Source organism: Carya illinoinensis, chromosome 16 (genome assembly GCF_018687715.1).
Source record: "Carya illinoinensis cultivar Pawnee chromosome 16, C.illinoinensisPawnee_v1, whole genome shotgun sequence".
Taxonomy (NCBI): Eukaryota; Viridiplantae; Streptophyta; class Magnoliopsida; order Fagales; family Juglandaceae; genus Carya; species Carya illinoinensis.
In genome coordinates, this window is record NC_056767.1 from 8,740,791 (window position 1) to 8,760,205 (window position 19,415).

A 19,415-nucleotide genomic window follows, 5' to 3' on the forward strand; every position below is an offset into this window, starting at 1 on the left:
ATGGATAAGGCTTGGATGCATATTGAAGATAGAATGCGTTCTATCGAATATGCTGAAGGCGTCAAACATTTCATAGAGCTGGCAAAGGCCCATTCACCGCGTAGAGACTGCATTAGGTGTCCATGTAGGAGATGTCGAAATCGAACTTTCCATCCCATTTCATTGGTTCAGGATCACTTGTTCATCGTAGGTATTGATACATCTTATTCTGCATGGATTTTCCACGGCGAGGAGGAAACAGAAAATGGCTCCGCATTTTCTGATGAAGAAGTTCCTGATGATGGTAACTACAATGACTACATTGATGATGTAGATGAGATGTTAGATGACATCCGTGTGGGATCCTTTATGGATAATTCTGGTAGAACAGAATTTTATGTAGATGACGGGCCGTCACGACACACCGCTGAGGCTCCGATACTGGGTAATTTCGACGAGTTACTGGAAAATGCACGAAAGCCACTTTATCCAAATTGCACCAACTTTTCGAAACTATCATTCATAGTCAAGTTGCTTCACATAAAGACAGTTGGGGGTTGGACTGTGAAGTCTTTTGACATGGTTATTAAGCTGTTGCAAGCAGCATTTCCTCAAGCACTGTTCCCCGCCTCATACCACGAAGCTCGCCGCTTACAGCAGGGTTTGGGATTTAGTTACACAAAGATCCATGTATGCCCAAATGATTGTGCATTGTTTTGGAAGGAGCATGCTAATAAAGACGAGTGCCCTAAATGTAATGCATCTAGGTGGGCCTTAAGTACAACTAACCAACAGAGGATACCCCAAAAAGTCCTTCGATATTTCCCTTTGAAGCCGCGGTTGCAAAGGCTGTTTATGTCTAAAAAGACTGCCCAATCCATGAGATGGCATGTAGAAGAGCGTGTTGACGACCCCAACTTCATGAGACATCCAGCTGATTCTATTGTATGGAAAGATTTTGATAACAAACATCCTTGGTTTGCTCAAGATCCTCGTAATGTTAGACTTGGTCTAGCAAGTGATGGGTTTAACCCATTTAATAATATGAGCAAACCGTACAGCATTTGGCCAGTGCTACTTGTGCCGTACAACTTGCCACCTTGGTTATGCATAAAAGATCCATACGTGATGATGTCATTATTGATCCCTGGACCAAAGGCACCGGGAAATGATATTGATGTGTTCTTGCGTCCCCTAATAGATGAGTTGACAGAATTATGGGTAGAGGGAATTCATACATATGAGGCATACAAACGAGAATCTTTTCAATTGAGGGCTGCGTTACTCTGGACCGTCAATGACTTTCCTGCATATGCAAATCTGTCTGGTTGGAGCACGAAGGGTAAGTTGGCATGCCCTACATGTAACTTAGAAACAGATTCTTTGTGGCTTGTGAATGGCCGGAAACATTGTTATATGGGCCATCGTCGGTGGTTGGTGCTAGATCATGCTTGGAGAAGGAAAAAGGCAGCTTTTAATGGTAAGGACGAACACCGTCTCAAACCGAAAATTTTGGAGGGACAAGCTTTAATGGAGCAATTACATGAGGTCTCAAATGTGCAGTTTGGTAAATTATTAAAGAAGAGGAAACGTACACCGAATGAACTGAACTGGACAAAAAAAAGTATCTTCTTTGACCTACCGTACTGGTTAGACTTGGGATTGAGACATAACTTGGATGTCATGCATATTGAGAAAAATATTTGTGATAACGTTTTGGGAACCTTGATGAATATTGAAGGCAAAAGCAAGGACACCGCTACTGCGCGTAGGGATTTGGAAGATCTTGGACTGAGGAAAGAATTACATTTACAGCATCATGGTAATCAAACTTCTATGAGTCTTGGTTGTTATATGTTAAACGTAAATGAGAGGAGGAGTTTTTATCAACGCTTGTTAGAAGTTAAATTTCCTGACGGCTTTGCCTCGAATATTGCCCGGTGTGTCAACGTTTCTGAAGGAAAAATCATGGGTATGAAGAGTCATGATTGTCATATCTTGATACAATATTTGTTGCCGGTTGTTATTGGTGGGTACCTACGACCCGATGTGCGTCGATGTTTAATAGAGTTGTGTTCGTTTTTCAAGGAATTATGTGGTCGAACACTAGACATAACAGTGTTGAAACGGCTTCAAGCTAATATTCCCATCATTCTTTGCAAACTGGAAATGATATTCCCACCTGCATTTTTCGATATCATGGTGCACCTTGCTATTCATCTGCCAGATGAGGCTTTGCTAGCAGGACCTGTCCAATACAGGTGGATGTACCCTTTCGAGAGGTATATGGGTAAGTTCAAACGGTATGTCCGCAACAGAGCCCATCCAGAAGGCTCAATTGCAGAGGCATATTTGCATGTGGAGTGCCTGACCTTTTGCTCTATGTACTTGAATGATATCGAGACTAGACATAATCGAGAGGAACGGAACATTGACACAGTTGGGCAGAGCTCCCTAGAGCCAAGTTTATCGATTTTCTCCCAAAAGGTTTGCCCTCTAGGGGCAGCCCAAATTTCAAAATTAGATGAAGCTCTGTTGGCCAAGGCCACGTGGTATGTCCTTAATAATTGCCCGGAGATTGAGGACTATTTAGAGTAAGTACACCCTTGTAAAGCATGGTCAACATTCTACTTCGTGTACGTCATGTTGAATACGTTATTAAAGCATGAATCTTTGTAGGGACCACCGTAACAATATGCAAGAAGAGGACCCAAGTAATTTCGAGCGTAGGCACCAAATGCAATTCCCAATGTGGTTCAGAACACGTGTATGTTATTCTCTTTTTTCATTTACCAATCATTTCCATTTATAAAAGTGATAACGTCACTTTCTATATTACTATATTGACATGTCAAATACTTTAATGTTAGATTGCCGATTTGCATGCAATGACTCCCCCCGCGGTGACCGATGACATATTTGCTTTAGCATGTGGGCCAGATCCGCTAGTGGCGAGATATGCTGGTTGTATAATGAATGGAATTCGATTTCACACAAAGGAGCTTGAAGGGCGTCGCCGCACCCAAAACAGTGGGGTTGTTGTTCATGGCGACCATGAAGGAGTGCCTGTTGACTTCTACGGCGTGTTGCAAGACATCATAGAATTACGCTATATGGGGTGGCGTAAGTGTTTCTTGTTTAAATGTGATTGGTGGGACATTGGTGATAGAAGAAGGGGGATACATGTTGGGGACCACTTCACGAGTGTTAATACTTCTAGGCAATGGTATAAAGATGAGCCGTTCGCCCTTGCTTGCCAAACGTTGCAAGTATTCTACATCAAGGACCCGAATTGGGGGGAAGTTGGCATGCGGTACACAAGATAACCAATAGGAATGTTTATAATATTCGCCACAAGACCTCGGACGTTAATGATGATGCTGATGATGACGATGATGGGTCGGACACTCTTGAAACTGAAGATGAGAGTGATACTGATGTTATTCATTATGTCTCAGTTAATGAAACTAGCCCGGAGACGCTCAATCCACTGACTCGAGGAGATTCAGACAACTTGCCGGTTGATTCGTCAACCATGTCACCTGAACAATTGTGTAGAGAAACTGATGATGAGGATTGTGTTGATGATGAAGACCTTAACCGGCAATTTGATATGGAGAACATGCCTGCTGTGGATAGCGATGGTATTGATCTAAAACCTCAATTCCATTGCCTGGACTATTTTAGATTGATGGTTTATCATCTCCTTTTATTTAATGCATGTAGTCTCTAATTAATGGAGGCTTATGTTAATCAATTCTACATAGCTATTGAAATGGCATTAAATGCTTCCATTGTTGTTTTGATGAATACATGCAAATTAGGACAAAAAGATGTTTGACACACAAGCTTTTCGTACCATTCTATTATAGTACTATCATGTACCTACATAATCTTATATATTGTATCTTGATTTTTATTGGGGCTTGACATCTGTTTTTATTTCCTCCGTTTGCAGACAGCGCCTGACTGTTCTTTCTTCCAAGAACAGTTGAGCACAAACTGTACGCCCGTGTGAAGCATAAGACAGATGAAGAAGTGGTCCAGCGTGGTTGCTCTCTCTACTTTGACTTGGAATGAGGAAACTTTGGTAATCAGAGGATTAGTTATCCCATTTCGTATATGCTGAATGTTGCTTGTTGTACTAGACATGATTTTGGAATATAACATGCCTATGATCTTCCATGCTATGCTTGTGCAAATTTTCTCCCAATTGCCTGTTTTCATAGATTTGATTATTAGTCTTATTTAAATACTTGTTAACCATGACCATACTTTCACTTTCAAGAAAGAGGAGTCCAAAACAGACACTAAGCTGTAAACCCCTCAGTAACTAGAAAAGGTCATGAAATACAGATGCACTGCCTCTTATATCCATCTACATTAAGATATAAGCAAACCACTGGTGGAGATGGTCTGACATCATATTCTGGTGCTTTGAATATAAGCTGGGCAGGACATTAGCAGAAGGTCTAGAACATATTCACGAGTGAAGGGGTTGGAAAACCAACTAGTTTCCGCTAGAAAAATTACCCCTGGTTGAAAGGTCACACTGAATACCTGAGCCCATTACAGATTTAGTGTTGGTTATGAAATATAGATGGAAGCATAATAAGATTCAGATCTGCGTTATATATATATATAATCTGGTACAGCCATCAAATCTGGATATCAGTTTACTAACCAAATTCACTCCCTTATAAAATGACCGGATCAATTCTATACAGTTGGACTGATGAATCCAACTGTATAGAATAATATGTTGCTGACAAAAACATGTATAATAATCTGGAATATGTTGTCCCATCTAACTCAATGACATCGAGTAGTTCAAATAAATCTTACACGGAAGCCTAATGACATAGTGGTTTGTGGTGGAGCACAGTTGGTTGATTTTACATAAAAAGCCTCTGGTTGTTATTGGAATGGATGCTGCTTTCAATTAAAATTACTCACTGTCTCCACCATTTTTAGACCTGAACAATGTCAAATCAGTTACCAACAGATATCATTGAAATAATGGATGTAGCATGTATTGGAAACCTGTTATATACAGGGCATTGGATTAGCTAAAGCAGGCATTGCCTCAGTAGTCAAGAAATAATTAGAAGAACTAGTAGATACTGCATGCAGCATAACAGATGACCTCAATGCGACGTACGTGGGAAAGATGCAGCCAATGGTGGAAGTCTTTGACCACCATTGTCATAGCATTCACCATAGTACATGGCAGAGTAGAAAATGGATTAGAAAAATTTAAATGGTGTGAGCAAACGTATGGCAAGCTGAGTGTGTAACATTTGGACGAAAATATAAGTTTGCGCGTACAAAAAGTTCAATTAGATTAGTTTTGTCCAATTAAACTGATCGGAAAGGGCATGAAAGGGGGATAAGGTTAATAATTCAATGGTGGATATACTGCTACCACAGTTTTGTACAATAAACTGAGCTAAAAGGGCATGAAAGGGGGATAAGGTAACTGTTGCTACTATGACATACTGCTATGATAGTGGCAGAATGGAAATGGCATTAAATAGACCTAATATGCCATATTTATTAATGTTAGTTTTGTACAAACCTACTGAGATTAAAAGGGTATGAAAGGAGGATAAGGTAAACACCGACAAAAACTGAAGATATACTTGGTAATTATGATATTATCAGTATGGTAAAGGCATGAAATGGAAGTGTTATAAAAAAGGCGCACACCAAGACAAAGCCTGTTCAACTTTGGACTGAATTGCAAGGTTGTTAAGACTGTTATTTTACATGTTATCTGCCATATAATGGACATGTATTCACCATGATTGGGCTATCTTGGATGTAAATAGATTCCAAAGTCAGACCGTTTACAGCGCGGTAAACGGTCGATGTATCGGACATATTGGAAAAAAGACATAAATCTGGAAAGTTAAATGTGTTATACGTTACACTGATAAATCGAGCTAAAAGGGAATTGGAATAGCATCAAGACATCATTAGGCATAAACCAATATTTCGAAGAGGGTTTTACTTCCATAAGTGGCTGACTTACGTAATGTGAACTACGCTTATCTAAAAACCATTGAAACAATTCAAATGCAGTGGTAGTGATGATGGTATAAGGCACCGAAATGGCTAAACAAGCATGGTGCATGGGTATACGTGTATGTGTTATAGTAGAATAGGTTGATAATGAGATATAGCAAGCATTTTACCAAAGTTTATAATCGAAACAGGACCTTGGTAGATTTGTTATATGCCAAGGGACAAGTCCAAAAAATTTCTTTTAAACAGAGTTGACAAAAGGTGGTGTCCAAACCACACACTAAGTGCACCTTGTATGCCAATGGGTCCCACGGGAGCTAAAATTTGAGGCTTTTAGACAAGTGGTGTCCAAACAGACAAGTCTTGACTTCAATCAACTAACGTCTGATCAGAGGTATATATAATGTAAACTGAGCAGAAAAAGTGGTGTCTCAAATACTTGTTTTATATAAATGATTATGCCAACTGGGGCCCAGCAATATTTAATAGATTTGGCCTTGTGTCCAAATTGTATGGACACAACAACAACATCCTGACAAGATACTCCATGTGATAATATACATAAGTCCGGTTATCATGGCCCGCCAAAAAAGGTGTTTAGTTGTATAAAGCATGTTGCTGGAGTGCCTTAAGTAAAAGAAATAGATATCATTGGCGGCTGATTCATTATTAAAACTCACATAAATACTAACCCAGTACGTTTTAATATACACCACATACAAAGCTGGGCAGCCCCTGTCCCAATGCCGAGGTGCTTGAGATAACACTTAACCACGTACACATATATAATTAGACACATGGCTAAGCTGTAAGTCCATACGCGGGAAACTAAAATTTTTATGGTGCTGGCGGTTCTTTTAACTTTGGAAAACATGTGAGCTCGCGCCAGTGTCTGAGGCTGAAGTGACAGAAGTTGGCTTTTCATCATAGATTAGTGGCCGGGTACGTAAGGGCAGAAAAGTTTAGAGTTTGCTCTGGGTTCCAGTGGGGCTTTTCTCATATAAGCAATGAGAAAAGGTGTACACACTGAATATATGTTGATAAGTACTCACTGAAGCCTGGGATCCGAAAGAAAACCAGGAAGACTGCACACAGCTCTTCCTCTTCGCAACCAAACAGACCAACATATTGAAGATAGAAAAGGTAAACCCTATTTTCACCCCACAATCACATCCTTAGTTTCCACTAAGCAAATGTCTTTTTTGCATGAAGGTTTTTCTGTGGGACATATAATGTTCATGTCAAAAATGCCTCTTTTTAAAGAAGATTAAAGCTTTCAGGTTGCTATGAAAGTTGATATAGTACAATGCGCTTTTCATATATTGTAGGAAATCTGACTTTTTGCCTGTTTGGCTAATTAACATATGGGTTTGCATATTACCCATAATTAGAAGAACAGAGTACAAACAAGTTTGGTGGGGTGGTAGTCAGATTCAGACCCAGTGGTTAATGTTAGTTGGGTTTTTGTCAGGCATTGTTGCTGTTGCTAGTGAAGCCATTCAGGCTAGCTGCATACCCGGCAGGGTAAGAGTTGTTTAGAGCAAAACCTCATTGAGGTGCTTGGGGTTTGTTTTAGCAAATAATGGGTACTTTGGCCGAGAAAGTAAAGTTGCAAAAATGTGATGAAGCTCAAAGATTTTAAGAGTACACCCTGAACTTCCTAACTTTGGTTGGAATAGTTTGAACTTCCTGGTATAATCCATGAAGTTAAGTGCTAAACTGAACTGTTTACAGTATAGGGTGAAACATTTTCATGGTCTTCCAACTGCATCCAAGGTGTTAAGTATATTTGTCATGTGAAAAGGGGCAGCAATGTAGTTCCAAATAAGTAGCTAATGGGTACTAGATTATAACTAGTAAAAATTAGAGAGAATAGATGAGTTACATTGTGTTTGGGAAATGAAAGGGGGGAAATATTTTTCCCCCTGTTGCAGGTTTCAGTGAAAAGTTGACCAGCTTTTCACATTTAAAAAAAAGATGGGTCAACTACAAATGATTTGAGTTTTGTAACCTGAGGACACGATGGCAGATTTTCAGGCACTTTCAAACATCCTTATTTAGTTACAACAATGTAATGGTGGCAACATGTAATCCGAATAAATAAAGAGAAGAAAAAGAAACAACAATATTTAGGTGCAGGGGATAAATATTGTTACTTTATACATGATTATCAAATATATATTCAGTCACATATTATACTTATGGGAATAAACATTGTAGGTATTAATGGTGATATCTGGAAAAAGAGGCCGGAGGGGAAGAATTAGACCTCGACGTCCGCTCATAGTAGCGAGCCCTAGTGATGAAGCTCCAGTTCAGGTGCCTCCAACAACGAGCCTAAGGGATTATGTCAATCCCATATTTAATGCATCAACTGGAGCAGTACCAGCAGTTTCTGAAGAAGTTCCAGATTTGGTGCTTCAACCGAGTAGCCTAAGAGATGAGGAGGATACTTATGTTGATGCCTCACAGGAAGCACCACCAGCAGTGGGCATAGAAGAGTCTCAACCTGCAGTTGAACAGCAGGATGGAAATGAGGGGGCCAACAGCACAGGTTTGTTAGTATAGTATGCTTGGTTTGCATTCATAACATGTCAACAAGCTGGTTCTACTTGTTGTATTTAGTAGTGAACCAGCTTCCCTATTTAACTAGTTTATTTATGTTATTCACAGTTACAGTGCCACCCATTAAAAAAAGAGGCAGAGGGCCTGCTAAGGGTACTATGTTTGAGAGGTTACGAAAGATGGGGAAGATCCCATTAAATATAAAGGATGGGCATAGAGGCCCATCATGCGAAAATGCCACAATATTCACTAGTCGGGTGAGCTGGATTATAAGAGTACATGCTGATATGAGACATGCAAGTTGGAGTGTGATAGATGAGAAGGAGAAGCACGAGCTCATCAATCGTGTTAGAGTAGGGGTTCATTAATTTTTGGTTTATGTTGTTATTTATGAACAGAATGGTTATAGTACATTTCGAATGACAGTTTGAATGTGATCATTTATTACTATGTCTATGCAAGCTGACTTCGTGTTGGATTGGAGTAGAGACAATCATCGCGAAGCTGTACTAAACACACTAGCTGATAGGTACAACGCTTACCACTATGAATTACACAAACATTACAAGAAATTTGATTCGCATGAGGAGGCATTAGCTGGTCGGAAGGAATGGGTGGAGCCACACGTATGGGAGTGGCTATGTGAAATGTGGGCCAGCCCCAAATTCAAGGTTTGGGATTCTGGTTTTATAATCAGTTGCAATTTGAGTCCATACCATTGGGTCCAGTTTTTTTCATCCATCTACAAATATATATGTATTTATACATAAATACACTTTCAGGAGATCTCATACATAACTCTAAGTGCATGATGATTTCCATTGGTTGTCATATTTCAGGAGCAATCTCGTAGGAACAGTAACAACAGGAAAAAACAGAAGATTAAACATACAAGTGGGAGGAAATCATTTGTTAGGCTTATGGAAGAGAGGGTAAGCTAGATGTTTCTTTGTAGAAGTGAGTCCTATGTGTTATGGATTCATTATTGTTTGTGAGGCTTAACTAACTAGATCATGTTAAATTGAAGGGTGAGGAGGCTTGTAATATGATAGAGTTTTACAAAAAAACACACTGGTCCAATAAGAAGGGTAAATGGATCAATGCAGCTAGTGAACACAATTATGTGAGTTATCTTAATTTCCCTCTGATTTCTAATTATATAATGGGCTTATGCATGGTAGATTTTAAAATAGCATTTACGGTGTTATTGTATTTTCTTTCAGAATCTGATGCTTGAGAGGTTGGGTGAGAAAGAAACTGAAGAGGATGTTGAACTCGACAATGGTGATGTTTTCAAAGAGGTGTTGGGGTTCAAATCTGGCTACGCACTAGGTCTGGGCCACTCTGTCATACCTGAGCCCTCCCCATTTCTGAAAAAGAACAAGGCATTCAAACGTATAGCTGAGGAGAATGAAAGGAACAAGGAATCTGCTGACTTATATAAGAGTAAACTAGAAGCACTGCTGGGTGATATGGCTGATCTGCGAAAACAGTTTTCTGAGCATGACAAACAAATCATGGCCATATCCTCACATTTGGGGTCAAGTAGGGAGTCTCAACAAGAGACTCAAGGAGATTTATAAAATTCCTAATATATTGTAAAGGTTTTTTGAAGAAGGTCATGGGGATGGAATATGTTTTTGTTCCCCCTATCGCTTTTGGAAACAATTATAATGTATTTATTTTGATCAACTGTGGGGAAAGGTTGGGGGTCATGTTTTGTAAAAAAAGGGATGGGAGGTGTTCCATGTAAGTGGACACAGGTTTTTGTTTTGGGAATTCCATAAACTACTTTAATATGGGAATGGGTACTAGATTATCAGATGTGTTACCATCAAGTGATGGTTTGCTGCTGAATGAGTGAGTATCTATTTCAAAAACACTATGAAGTAGTGTTTGGAAGTTCCTGGATATTTGTAAAATGATTGGGTACAGTTAAATGCTAATCATTTTGATTTTTAATTTTCAGGGAAACACAAGTAGTGCATCAATGGATCTGCATATAAGGGTTCCACCAGGTCTATTTTTTTTGGGTGATGGAAGGCATTATTGGAAAGTAATGGAAGTAACATTGTTTGGCAACCACCATGCGAAGTGACCTATATAAGGTAATTGGACAATTTCCAGATTGGGTGATGGTAGCTTAAACTTTCTGTCAAAATTCTTGGTTTATGTACAATGATTTTTGATATTTTCAATCAATAGATGATGTTATATGCTTGTTAGGGTAGTCCATAACAATTTGATTATTAGAAATCATTGTACATGTTTTAGGAAAATGCATCTGCTTAGGAAATGACTAGTGGGTTAATACACATAATTAGGTGGAGTATGAATTGGGGGGGGGGGGGGGGGAACCACAGTAATTATCTGTATTTAGAGAATAAGCCACCTTCATATGTCTGGTTTGATCAAAATTGGTGGTTCATATTGTAACCCACATCAGATTATTACATTTTGAAGTCCAGATTTGGGCTATATATATGTTAAAATTGGAAAGGTTAGAGTGAAAAGGTTTAAAATTCATTTACTTAAGACTCATGATATTATATCAGAATCTGAATGAGGAATCCACATGGATGTTAAAAAATCCTCAGGCTTTCACGTGCACTGTAACTCACTGGGTCACTCACTAGAGTTGTATGGCAAGTTAAGCAACTCGTTGCAATAACTGGATGTGTCATCTTTTATTGATGACTTTGGTTATGATTGGTTGTGACAAAAACATGTGTTGGAGCTGTAATGAATCCTCATTGGACACAGATGCTACAATTTATATTTAGAAACAGATTTTTCCATGGTGCACTCAAAACCGGATTTTGAATGCAGCAGGATACCATAGGTAATTATATAACATTGAATTATGATGCTTGTAGCATGAATATAGCAACTTGATGAATATTGCCCTGTTTTGCATAATGTGCTGGAAAAAGGTAGCTTCAAGTTTTAATTTTTCAACAGCAAATCAATTACAAAAATATTAGGGATTACTAACTCAGCAGGTAACTGTTGATGGAAAACTATACATCTAAGAAGTATAGTTTAACTTTAGTTTGCAGGAATTCACAATTTATGAAAGAAAAACTAAACACCTCAATAGGCTTTTATTAGCACCTTAAATACATCATTTCATTATGATAGGTTAGGACTTGGCATTTACACAATAGAATCCCAATAAATTCTTCTCCATTATATTGGCCAGTTCTTCCATATGGAAATGACATATACATAGATATCATGTTGTAACACCATGTATACTACTGGATACCAAGGGTAATTGATAATAGCTTGCCATCACCTTCATTGTAGGGACTGCACCTTCTTGTATTTGGTGTCAATATCTGAATGTAAACTTTAATATATGGATAAAAACCTACTGATGCAGCAGGAATTTTCAGAATGCAATCATGGGATTGCATTCTAACATCCCTGGATGGAATATTGTTCATGAGCAGATATATTAATATATTTGCTAAGTAGGATGGTTCCTATGATTTTGTTGTCATTTGTTGAAGTTAGGTTGTTGATTCTCCTAGAATTGTAGGGCTACTACTGCTGCTGCTGGTGTTTTAAAAAAATTCATAACATCATGTATGAATAAAGGTTTCAGGTCAATATTCATTCAGCCAGTGGTTCCCTTCTGGTATAGAGAGGCATGTGGGCATCAGGATCAGCTGGTAGTATCAAAGAAAAACGGTGAGATCAACCGTTACATATGTCATACCTGCTTTCAATGGAGCTACCAGTGAACTTTACGTTGGAGGGAGGTTATTCTGCTGGAAGTGTATCCCCCATGCAGAATTGTGTAGTTGTTGTATGCATTAATAGTTGTTGTTAAAAACGCTGATGACCCTCTTCTCCTTCCCAAATGGGTAAACATTAGTTTTCCATTTCCCTCAAAGACCTGGAAAATTGGAACATTCCTGATCAATGTTGTAAATATATATTTGGGGCAATAGTTTTGAATGGATTTGTTGTCTGTATCCCAGCACAGTTATGTTTAATGGGTGTTTAGTTGTAAGAAACAGGGAATTATGCTTACATTGTTAGTTGTGGGAGAATTGTTGGTAAATGGTGGTGTCTATCTCGATCAACTCATGGAGAATAACTCGTGGGTATCAAGATATAGTACAATTAGTAAAAAGGTTCCTTGCCACAGGTTATTTCCATGTAAAATATAGGTATTATATGGCTTTTATTTGTGGGGAAAAATCACCCACTTAAAATTCGACACATTTCCTAAAGGTATAATTCATGGACAAATTTTTATTCCTAGGGGTGACGTTTTGTGGGGAAAAAAATAAACTCTTTGTTTATTAAGATTTTTCCCACGGCTTACATAATTCATGTAAATTATGTAATTCCCACCGAAACCAATCATGGGTAATCAGCAAATATATGAATGGATCAGGGCTTATTTGCCACAAAACAAGTAGTGGCTAATAAGTATACCCACAAAATTCATTTGTCACTGTTGCTCCTTTCCCCACAAATTTTTAAGGGGCGACAGGAATCATTACCCACGAGTACAACTGATGGGAAATTAACCATTGCACAAGGGTAGCGCTGGTGGGAATTACTCTATTGCCTATGAGTTGTACACATGAGTATTATACCTTTTCCCACGGATGGATTTAGTGGCATTATCTCTTTTACCCATGATATTGATAGCAATTTTATTGGCTTTTGCGATGAAGTGTAGAGTTTTTAACCACGGAACATTCCGTGGTTAAAAATAATCAGTCCCCACCAATTAGAGTTATCATGGGAAATTGAAGCATTTGCGGCGAATTATACGCCACGAGACTCCCACGGGCAGAATTTGTGGGAAAAAGTATATCCCCGCCAAAAACTGCCTTTTTGCCACGAAAAGCCCCCCCGGGGAACGTGGGAATTTCTTGTAGTGGTGGTCTCAGCAAGGAAGAGCTAAAGGCTGCCTTCCAATCCCTCGGTGCTTTTCTGCCCGGTTGGAGAGCCAATCGAGCGCTTCGCCATGCCGATACTAATAAAGATGGATTGGTCAGTGGGGAGGAGCTCAAAGTTCTCATCCAGTATGCCAAGAAACATGGATATATACATATCCCCTACTAATTGATAGCCAATCCATATAATTTATTTAAATGTTTTTCCGAAAACCAAAAGGCGGCCAGCTCCTTAAATGTCATGTGCAAGGTGTCGTACGTGCTTGTATGTGTTTTGGTTTTTTAATGTATGAAGAAGCAATGCTAGCTTCTGTGTGTTAGCATACTTATATTCCATGCATGCTTAATTCTATATGTGGGTTTTCGTTTATGGATCTGTCTAGTACTGGTTAAATATTAGTCCTAGTCTATCATGCTTTTGATGGATTCGATCGCCAACAAATTATGGGTGGAGGGGGGGATCATGATGATTTAACAAATTGCAGAAAAATGGTAGCTAGGGTTCTTTTATTTATAACAAACCATTTTTTGATAAGGTTATAACAACCTTTGCAAAACTATTCTTGTCAGGCCAAATGGCTTGAGAATCAAACATGGAACATCAACCCACCACATTTCAACATTCTCAACATTTCAATCATAACAGGCAAGCCTATGAGCTGCCTCATTTCCCTTACGATGCACATGTTGAGTTTTATACTCAACAAGTGGTTCTAGCATATGCTTTGTTTCTTTTAGCAAGTTCCCAGTAGCTGAAAATGAGTCTATATCTTCTTGGAGTTCCTTAGCCATTAACAAACAATCACTTCCAAGAATTAGTTTTGAGAATCTCAAAGGAGCGCATAGTTTTAAGCCACGAAGCATGGTGAGAAGCTCAATAGTTTCTAGATCATGCGCATCTTTCTCCACTTTGCTAGCAGTCATTACCATGTCTCCATTCCCATTTCTGAGTACTACACCTACACCAATCTCATGTATGTAAAAAAAAATAAAAAATTGATCCATCCAGGTTTAGTTTGAGGTAGCTAGCTAGTTGGAGGTGGTTTCCAGCAACAAACATTCTTGGATTTTGTAGTTGGTAAAAGTATCAACTCCTTGTGAGATTTCTACAAAGATAATACATGGTCAATAACACTGATTGGATCAATAAGAGTTTTTTCAGCTTGCATGTTGTTTCTTCTAAATCAAAAGCCCCAAGCTATTAGGAAAAGGGATGTCCGGTCATTTATATTGCCCTTCTCCAACACATACAGTACAATAGTCATTCAGTTCATATCCCTCCCAATGTGCTTCATTGAAGTTATATATTTGTTCCAAAGCTCTCAAATGGCAGGGCATAATATTAAAGCATGTTGAGTATCTTCCAAACAGGACTTGCAAAACCTACATTCATTATCAACCTCCACATTCCTTTTCCTAAGATTAGACTGAGTGGGTAGACATTCTTTACAAGCTCGCCATGCAAATATCATGATTTCATTAGGAACTTTCATCCTCCATAGGACCTTCCACAGGTAAGATTAGCTCTGAACTCTTGAGCTTTCCCCATAGTTGCCTCTAAGTTGTTTAAAAAATCTATAAGCACTTCAAACACTAAAATTGCCATTCCTCTGTGGTGTCCTATCCAATGGTCTTCATTTTGAGTTGGACAAAGAATTATCTTCAATATATTAGCAGCTACAATTGGAATAGAGCTCTAACTTTGTCAACCTTTCACCACATAGTATCTTGATCAATGAGATTATCCATAGTATCTTCCTTATTCTCTACCTCTATCCCACTCATTTCCATCCGTAGAGCCTTATGTCCAATAATCCATGCATCTATTCAGATTTTCACTGATTTCTCATCATCTACTCTCCATCTACATCATTGGAGTAACAAATTTTTCACTTCCCAAATTCCTCTCCACCCATATGTGAGGGTTGTACCCAACTTTGACTCAAGAAAACTGACTTTTGCAAAGTATTTTGCTTTATAAAGTTTATGGAGCATGGTAACTTCATTTTCCAAGATTCTCCACCCTTGGTTAGCCAACATAGCCATGTTAAAAACCTTCAGATCTTTAAAACCCATTCCTCCTCTGAATTTTGACTAACACATATGTTCCCAACAAATCCAATGCACTCTTCTCTCATTTTCTTTCTATCCCCACCAAAACCTTGCCATCATACTCTTCAGTTCATTGCAAAATCTACTTGGTAGTTTAAGGCAACTCATTGCATAGGTAGGAATAGAAAGTTTCACTACTTTAATTAGTATATCCCTTCCTCCTTGGGATAACAGTTGTTCCTTCCAACTCTAAAGCTTTTGCCAAACCCTGTGTTTAATCTCAATAAGGGCTTTTGACTTTGATCGACCAACTACATGAGGTAAGCTTAAATAATTTTCATACTACTGGATACACTTTGCACTCCACATTGACTTAATATCTCTTTGAATTTATTTTGTTACATTCCTACTAAAGGACAAAGCAGTTTTTCCTTTGTTTATTTTCTGTTCAGATGCAAGCTCATACTGACTAGCACAGTTTGAATATTTCTTTTGTAGTAGCATTTGCCTTACGAAAAATAACAATATCATCAGCAAAACAAATGTGATTTATTCTTGGTGCTCCTTTGTAGATTCTAAGTCCCAATACTGCTCCAATTTTTATAGCTTCTTGCAACAGGCTTATAAGATCCTCAGTGCACAGTAAGAATAGGAAAGGGGATAGTGGATCCCCTTGCCTCAATCCTCTACTAGGAATGATAGGACCATTTGGCACCCCATTGATCAACACAGAAAATGATATAGATTGAACACATCTCATAATCAAGTGGATAATTCTACTATCAAATCCTAGCTTTTGCATTATCCCCTCCAAAAAATCTCATTCGACCCTATCATAAGTCTTACTCATGTCTAATGTTAGAGATATATATCCTATCTTCCCTATTCTTTTTTGCATCAAGTAATATATTAACTCATATACAATAAGGACATTATCAGTTATTAGTCTTCCAGGTACAAAAACACATTGAGAATTAGAAATCATACAAGTAAGCACATTTTTTAGTCTATTTGCAATTACTTTTGCCATAAGTTTATAAGTGACATTCAATAGACTATTGGGATGATAATTAGCTACCCTCTGAAGTGATTGTTTCTTTGGAATCAGAGAAATCAGAGTATGGTTTAAATCATTAGGAAACAAACTTGTATTAAGAGCTAGAAGCATAACAACAGTGACAACTTTTTCCAATGATATGCCAGTATTTTTTAAAGAAGATATGAGCCATCCATCAAGTCTAGAGGCTTTTGCAGGGTGCATTTGTTCTAATGCCTATGTTACTTCTTCAGTTGTATATACCTTCGTGAGCTCCCCATTCATGCCACTAGATACCTTCCTCTCTATACCTTCCAAAACATCCAAATAGCTCCTCATTCATGCCACTAGATGCCTTCCTCTCTATGCCTGTGTTACCGATTAGAAGCTTGGAAGTATTCCACTACTAGTCTGTCTCTTTGCTCTCCTTGTTGCCATTCACCTTTCTCATTTTTTAGCTTCCCAATGAGGTTCTTTTTCCTTCTATGGGAAGCTTTGGAATGGAAAACCTTTGACTCATGATCCCTTTCCTTCAGCTGTAGAGCCTTCGACCTCTACTTTCACATTATTTCCTCCCTTTCTAGCCACAACTTAACTTCTTTCCTAGTAGAATTATTATCAGCAATCTCTACACAAGTTGAATCTGCTTCTTGCATCTATTTTAAACTCATTCTTGCTTTATTTAATTCATACAAAACATTTTCAAAGGTATTGCCATTCCAAATATCAAGTTTCTCTCTACAACATTGTATCATCTTCATTACCTCCCCCATATTACTCCCAATTGACCCTTCTTTCAAGACTCTTCAATGATCTATGCACATCTTTCTTCTTTTACCCACATGGCTTCAAATCTAAAAGGTTTCTTCCTTTTCTCATACATAAAAAAACCATTAGTAGTTATTCATAGTGGTAAGTGATCAGAGTAAGCAGCAGTACCATGAGTGACTACTACTTGTGGAAAAATTTGGCACCAATGGTAATTTGCCATAAATCTATCTAATCTGTCACTGATACTATTTGTTCCTTCTCTCCTATTACACCACGTATACTTAGGGCATCTAAAGCCTAAATCCATTAAGGCACAGTTAGTTAACACCTCTCTAAAATCAAGTGTCTATTTTTCAAGTCTAGGTCTTGTTCCCCATTTCTTTAATTGAGCTAAAATTTTATTGAAGTTCCCAAAAATCAACCATGATTTCCCATCCATTCCTGACAAAGATCTAATTAAATCCCAAGTTTGCATTCTTTAGGTGGTATCAAGATGTCTATAAATGCCAGTGAGTTACCAATCTTTTGAATTTTAACATCATCTTGAACAAAAGCATCAATACATAATTTAGAAAAATTAATTACAGATAAGTTAATATATTTTTTCCAAATTAAGGTAACACCTCCACTTCTACCATCACAATCTACCGAAAGGCAATTAACAAGACCAATACGATACTTATAGGATTCAATTGCTCACACCCTTAATTTAGTTTCTTGAAGGAACAAGATGTAGGGAGCTTCCTTCTTGAAAATTTCTCAAAGGGTACGAATTCCCTGTGGGTTCCCAAGCCCACAGGAATTTCAACTCCGAATTTTTCATGGCTTCAGGTGGGAATGTGACCCATCCTCTGCTGATTTCTTGGGTTATTCTTCTACAATCTAAACATCTTTCATCCTTGCTATCAAAACACATTTCGGAGTTCTTAGCAATTCATCTTCCCCTACAAGCTTGTCTCTTCTCTTTTTTCTTTTCACATCTCTAGGGTAAGTGTCTTGATCAACTTTGCAAGTGGAGTCTCCTCTTAATTAATATCTTGTCTTGGGCTTGCCATATCTTGGCCCAAGCCCATTGAGTTATTAGGAAAAATGTTGTCTTCTTCTTTCCATTGCAAATTTTCCACCACATTCTTATTTTCTTGGGAATCTTATTCTCCACCACTCCAAAATTCCTACTGCCATGATCTTCTCCAATTATTTCTAGTATTTGAGTGGGACGATTACCATTTAAATTATAAGTTTCAGATTTGATGCCATCCTTTTTTTTCCACCATTTCACAACAGTTATCCAAAGTTGCCATGATTCCTGCTTGAACTAGCGTCTTCCCTATTTTAGTTGTTGGAATGGGCGTTGAAAAGTTTTTCATCAACAACATTCTTCTTTGTTCTTTTTTCCCAGCCCCTTCAATTGGTGCTGCCAATACCACCAGCACGTAACCATTATCCGTAAAGGAATACAACTAATCCATCTCCATCCTTCACAATCTTCCATTCCCCACAATCACAATGCCCATGCCCCAATTTTCTACAATCATAACAAAAGACCGGTAATCTTTCATATGTAAAGCAAATGCAACATGGATTTGAGGAACCAATAATGCTAATTTTTCCCTTTGCAACAGAGGCTTTGAGACATCAATACATACTCAAACATGCATAAACTCTCCCCAAGTCATTTCTCCTTTCTCAAGGTCAACTTCTTCTACTCTTTCGAGAGCTCTACCAATTAAATTGCCTATATACGCTTTTCTAGCCATAAGTAGCAAGTCATTAATTCTTACCCAAAATAGTGCTTCAGTCAACTGGATTTGGTGAACTTGTTGTGTCCCTCCCATTTAACCAATTACACCAACTACTTATCAAAAGACCAATGTCCCTCCCATTTCACTCTCTCTTTATACCTAATATCTTAAAATTCAACCAATATTAAGATTAATTCCAAATCTTGGAATTTTATGTTCTTCACTGGACGTCAAATTTTCTTCACAGTTCGTTTGAAAGCTTCCATATTATAGTGCCAGTCAGTCAATAGCTTCACTATCAAACACCTTTTGCCTCGAAGA

At 38.2% G+C, this 19,415-nt stretch overlaps 2 protein-coding genes across 2 annotated transcripts; both read left to right on the forward strand.

Moving 5' to 3' along the window:
- LOC122298781 lies at positions 1-3,948 on the forward strand. The gene is made up of 5 exons (XM_043108639.1): positions 1-2,573; positions 2,659-2,746; positions 2,850-3,248; positions 3,338-3,623; positions 3,938-3,948. The coding sequence occupies exons 1-5, from the start codon at positions 1-3 to the stop codon at positions 3,946-3,948; spliced, it is 3,357 nt and encodes a 1,118-aa protein (XP_042964573.1).
- Positions 3,941-8,939, forward strand: LOC122298782. The gene is made up of 3 exons (XM_043108640.1): positions 3,941-4,069; positions 8,227-8,560; positions 8,680-8,939. Exons 1-3 carry the CDS (start codon positions 4,010-4,012, stop codon positions 8,937-8,939), a joined length of 654 nt encoding a protein of 217 aa, XP_042964574.1. The 5' UTR covers positions 3,941-4,009.
- The last annotated feature ends 10,476 nt before the right edge of the window (positions 8,940-19,415 follow it).

Bases quoted from the DNA above. Each gene is read 5' to 3' on its own strand.
- LOC122298782 (XM_043108640.1), top strand. From the start codon at position 4,010: ATGAAGAAGTGGTCCAGCGTGGTTGCTCTCTCTACTTTGACTTGGAAT. The intron at 4,070-8,226 runs GTAATCAGAGGA...TAAACATTGTAG, and splicing joins CTTGGAATGAGGAAACTTTG to GTATTAATGGTGATATCTGG. The intron at 8,561-8,679 runs GTTTGTTAGTAT...TGTTATTCACAG, and splicing joins TGAGGGGGCCAACAGCACAG to TTACAGTGCCACCCATTAAA.
- LOC122298781 (XM_043108639.1), top strand. From the start codon at position 1: ATGGATAAGGCTTGGATGCATATTGAAGATAGAATGCGTTCTATCGAA. The intron at 2,747-2,849 runs GTATGTTATTCT...CTTTAATGTTAG, and splicing joins CAATGTGGTTCAGAACACGT to ATTGCCGATTTGCATGCAAT. The intron at 3,249-3,337 runs GTATTCTACATC...ATTCGCCACAAG, and splicing joins TTGCTTGCCAAACGTTGCAA to ACCTCGGACGTTAATGATGA.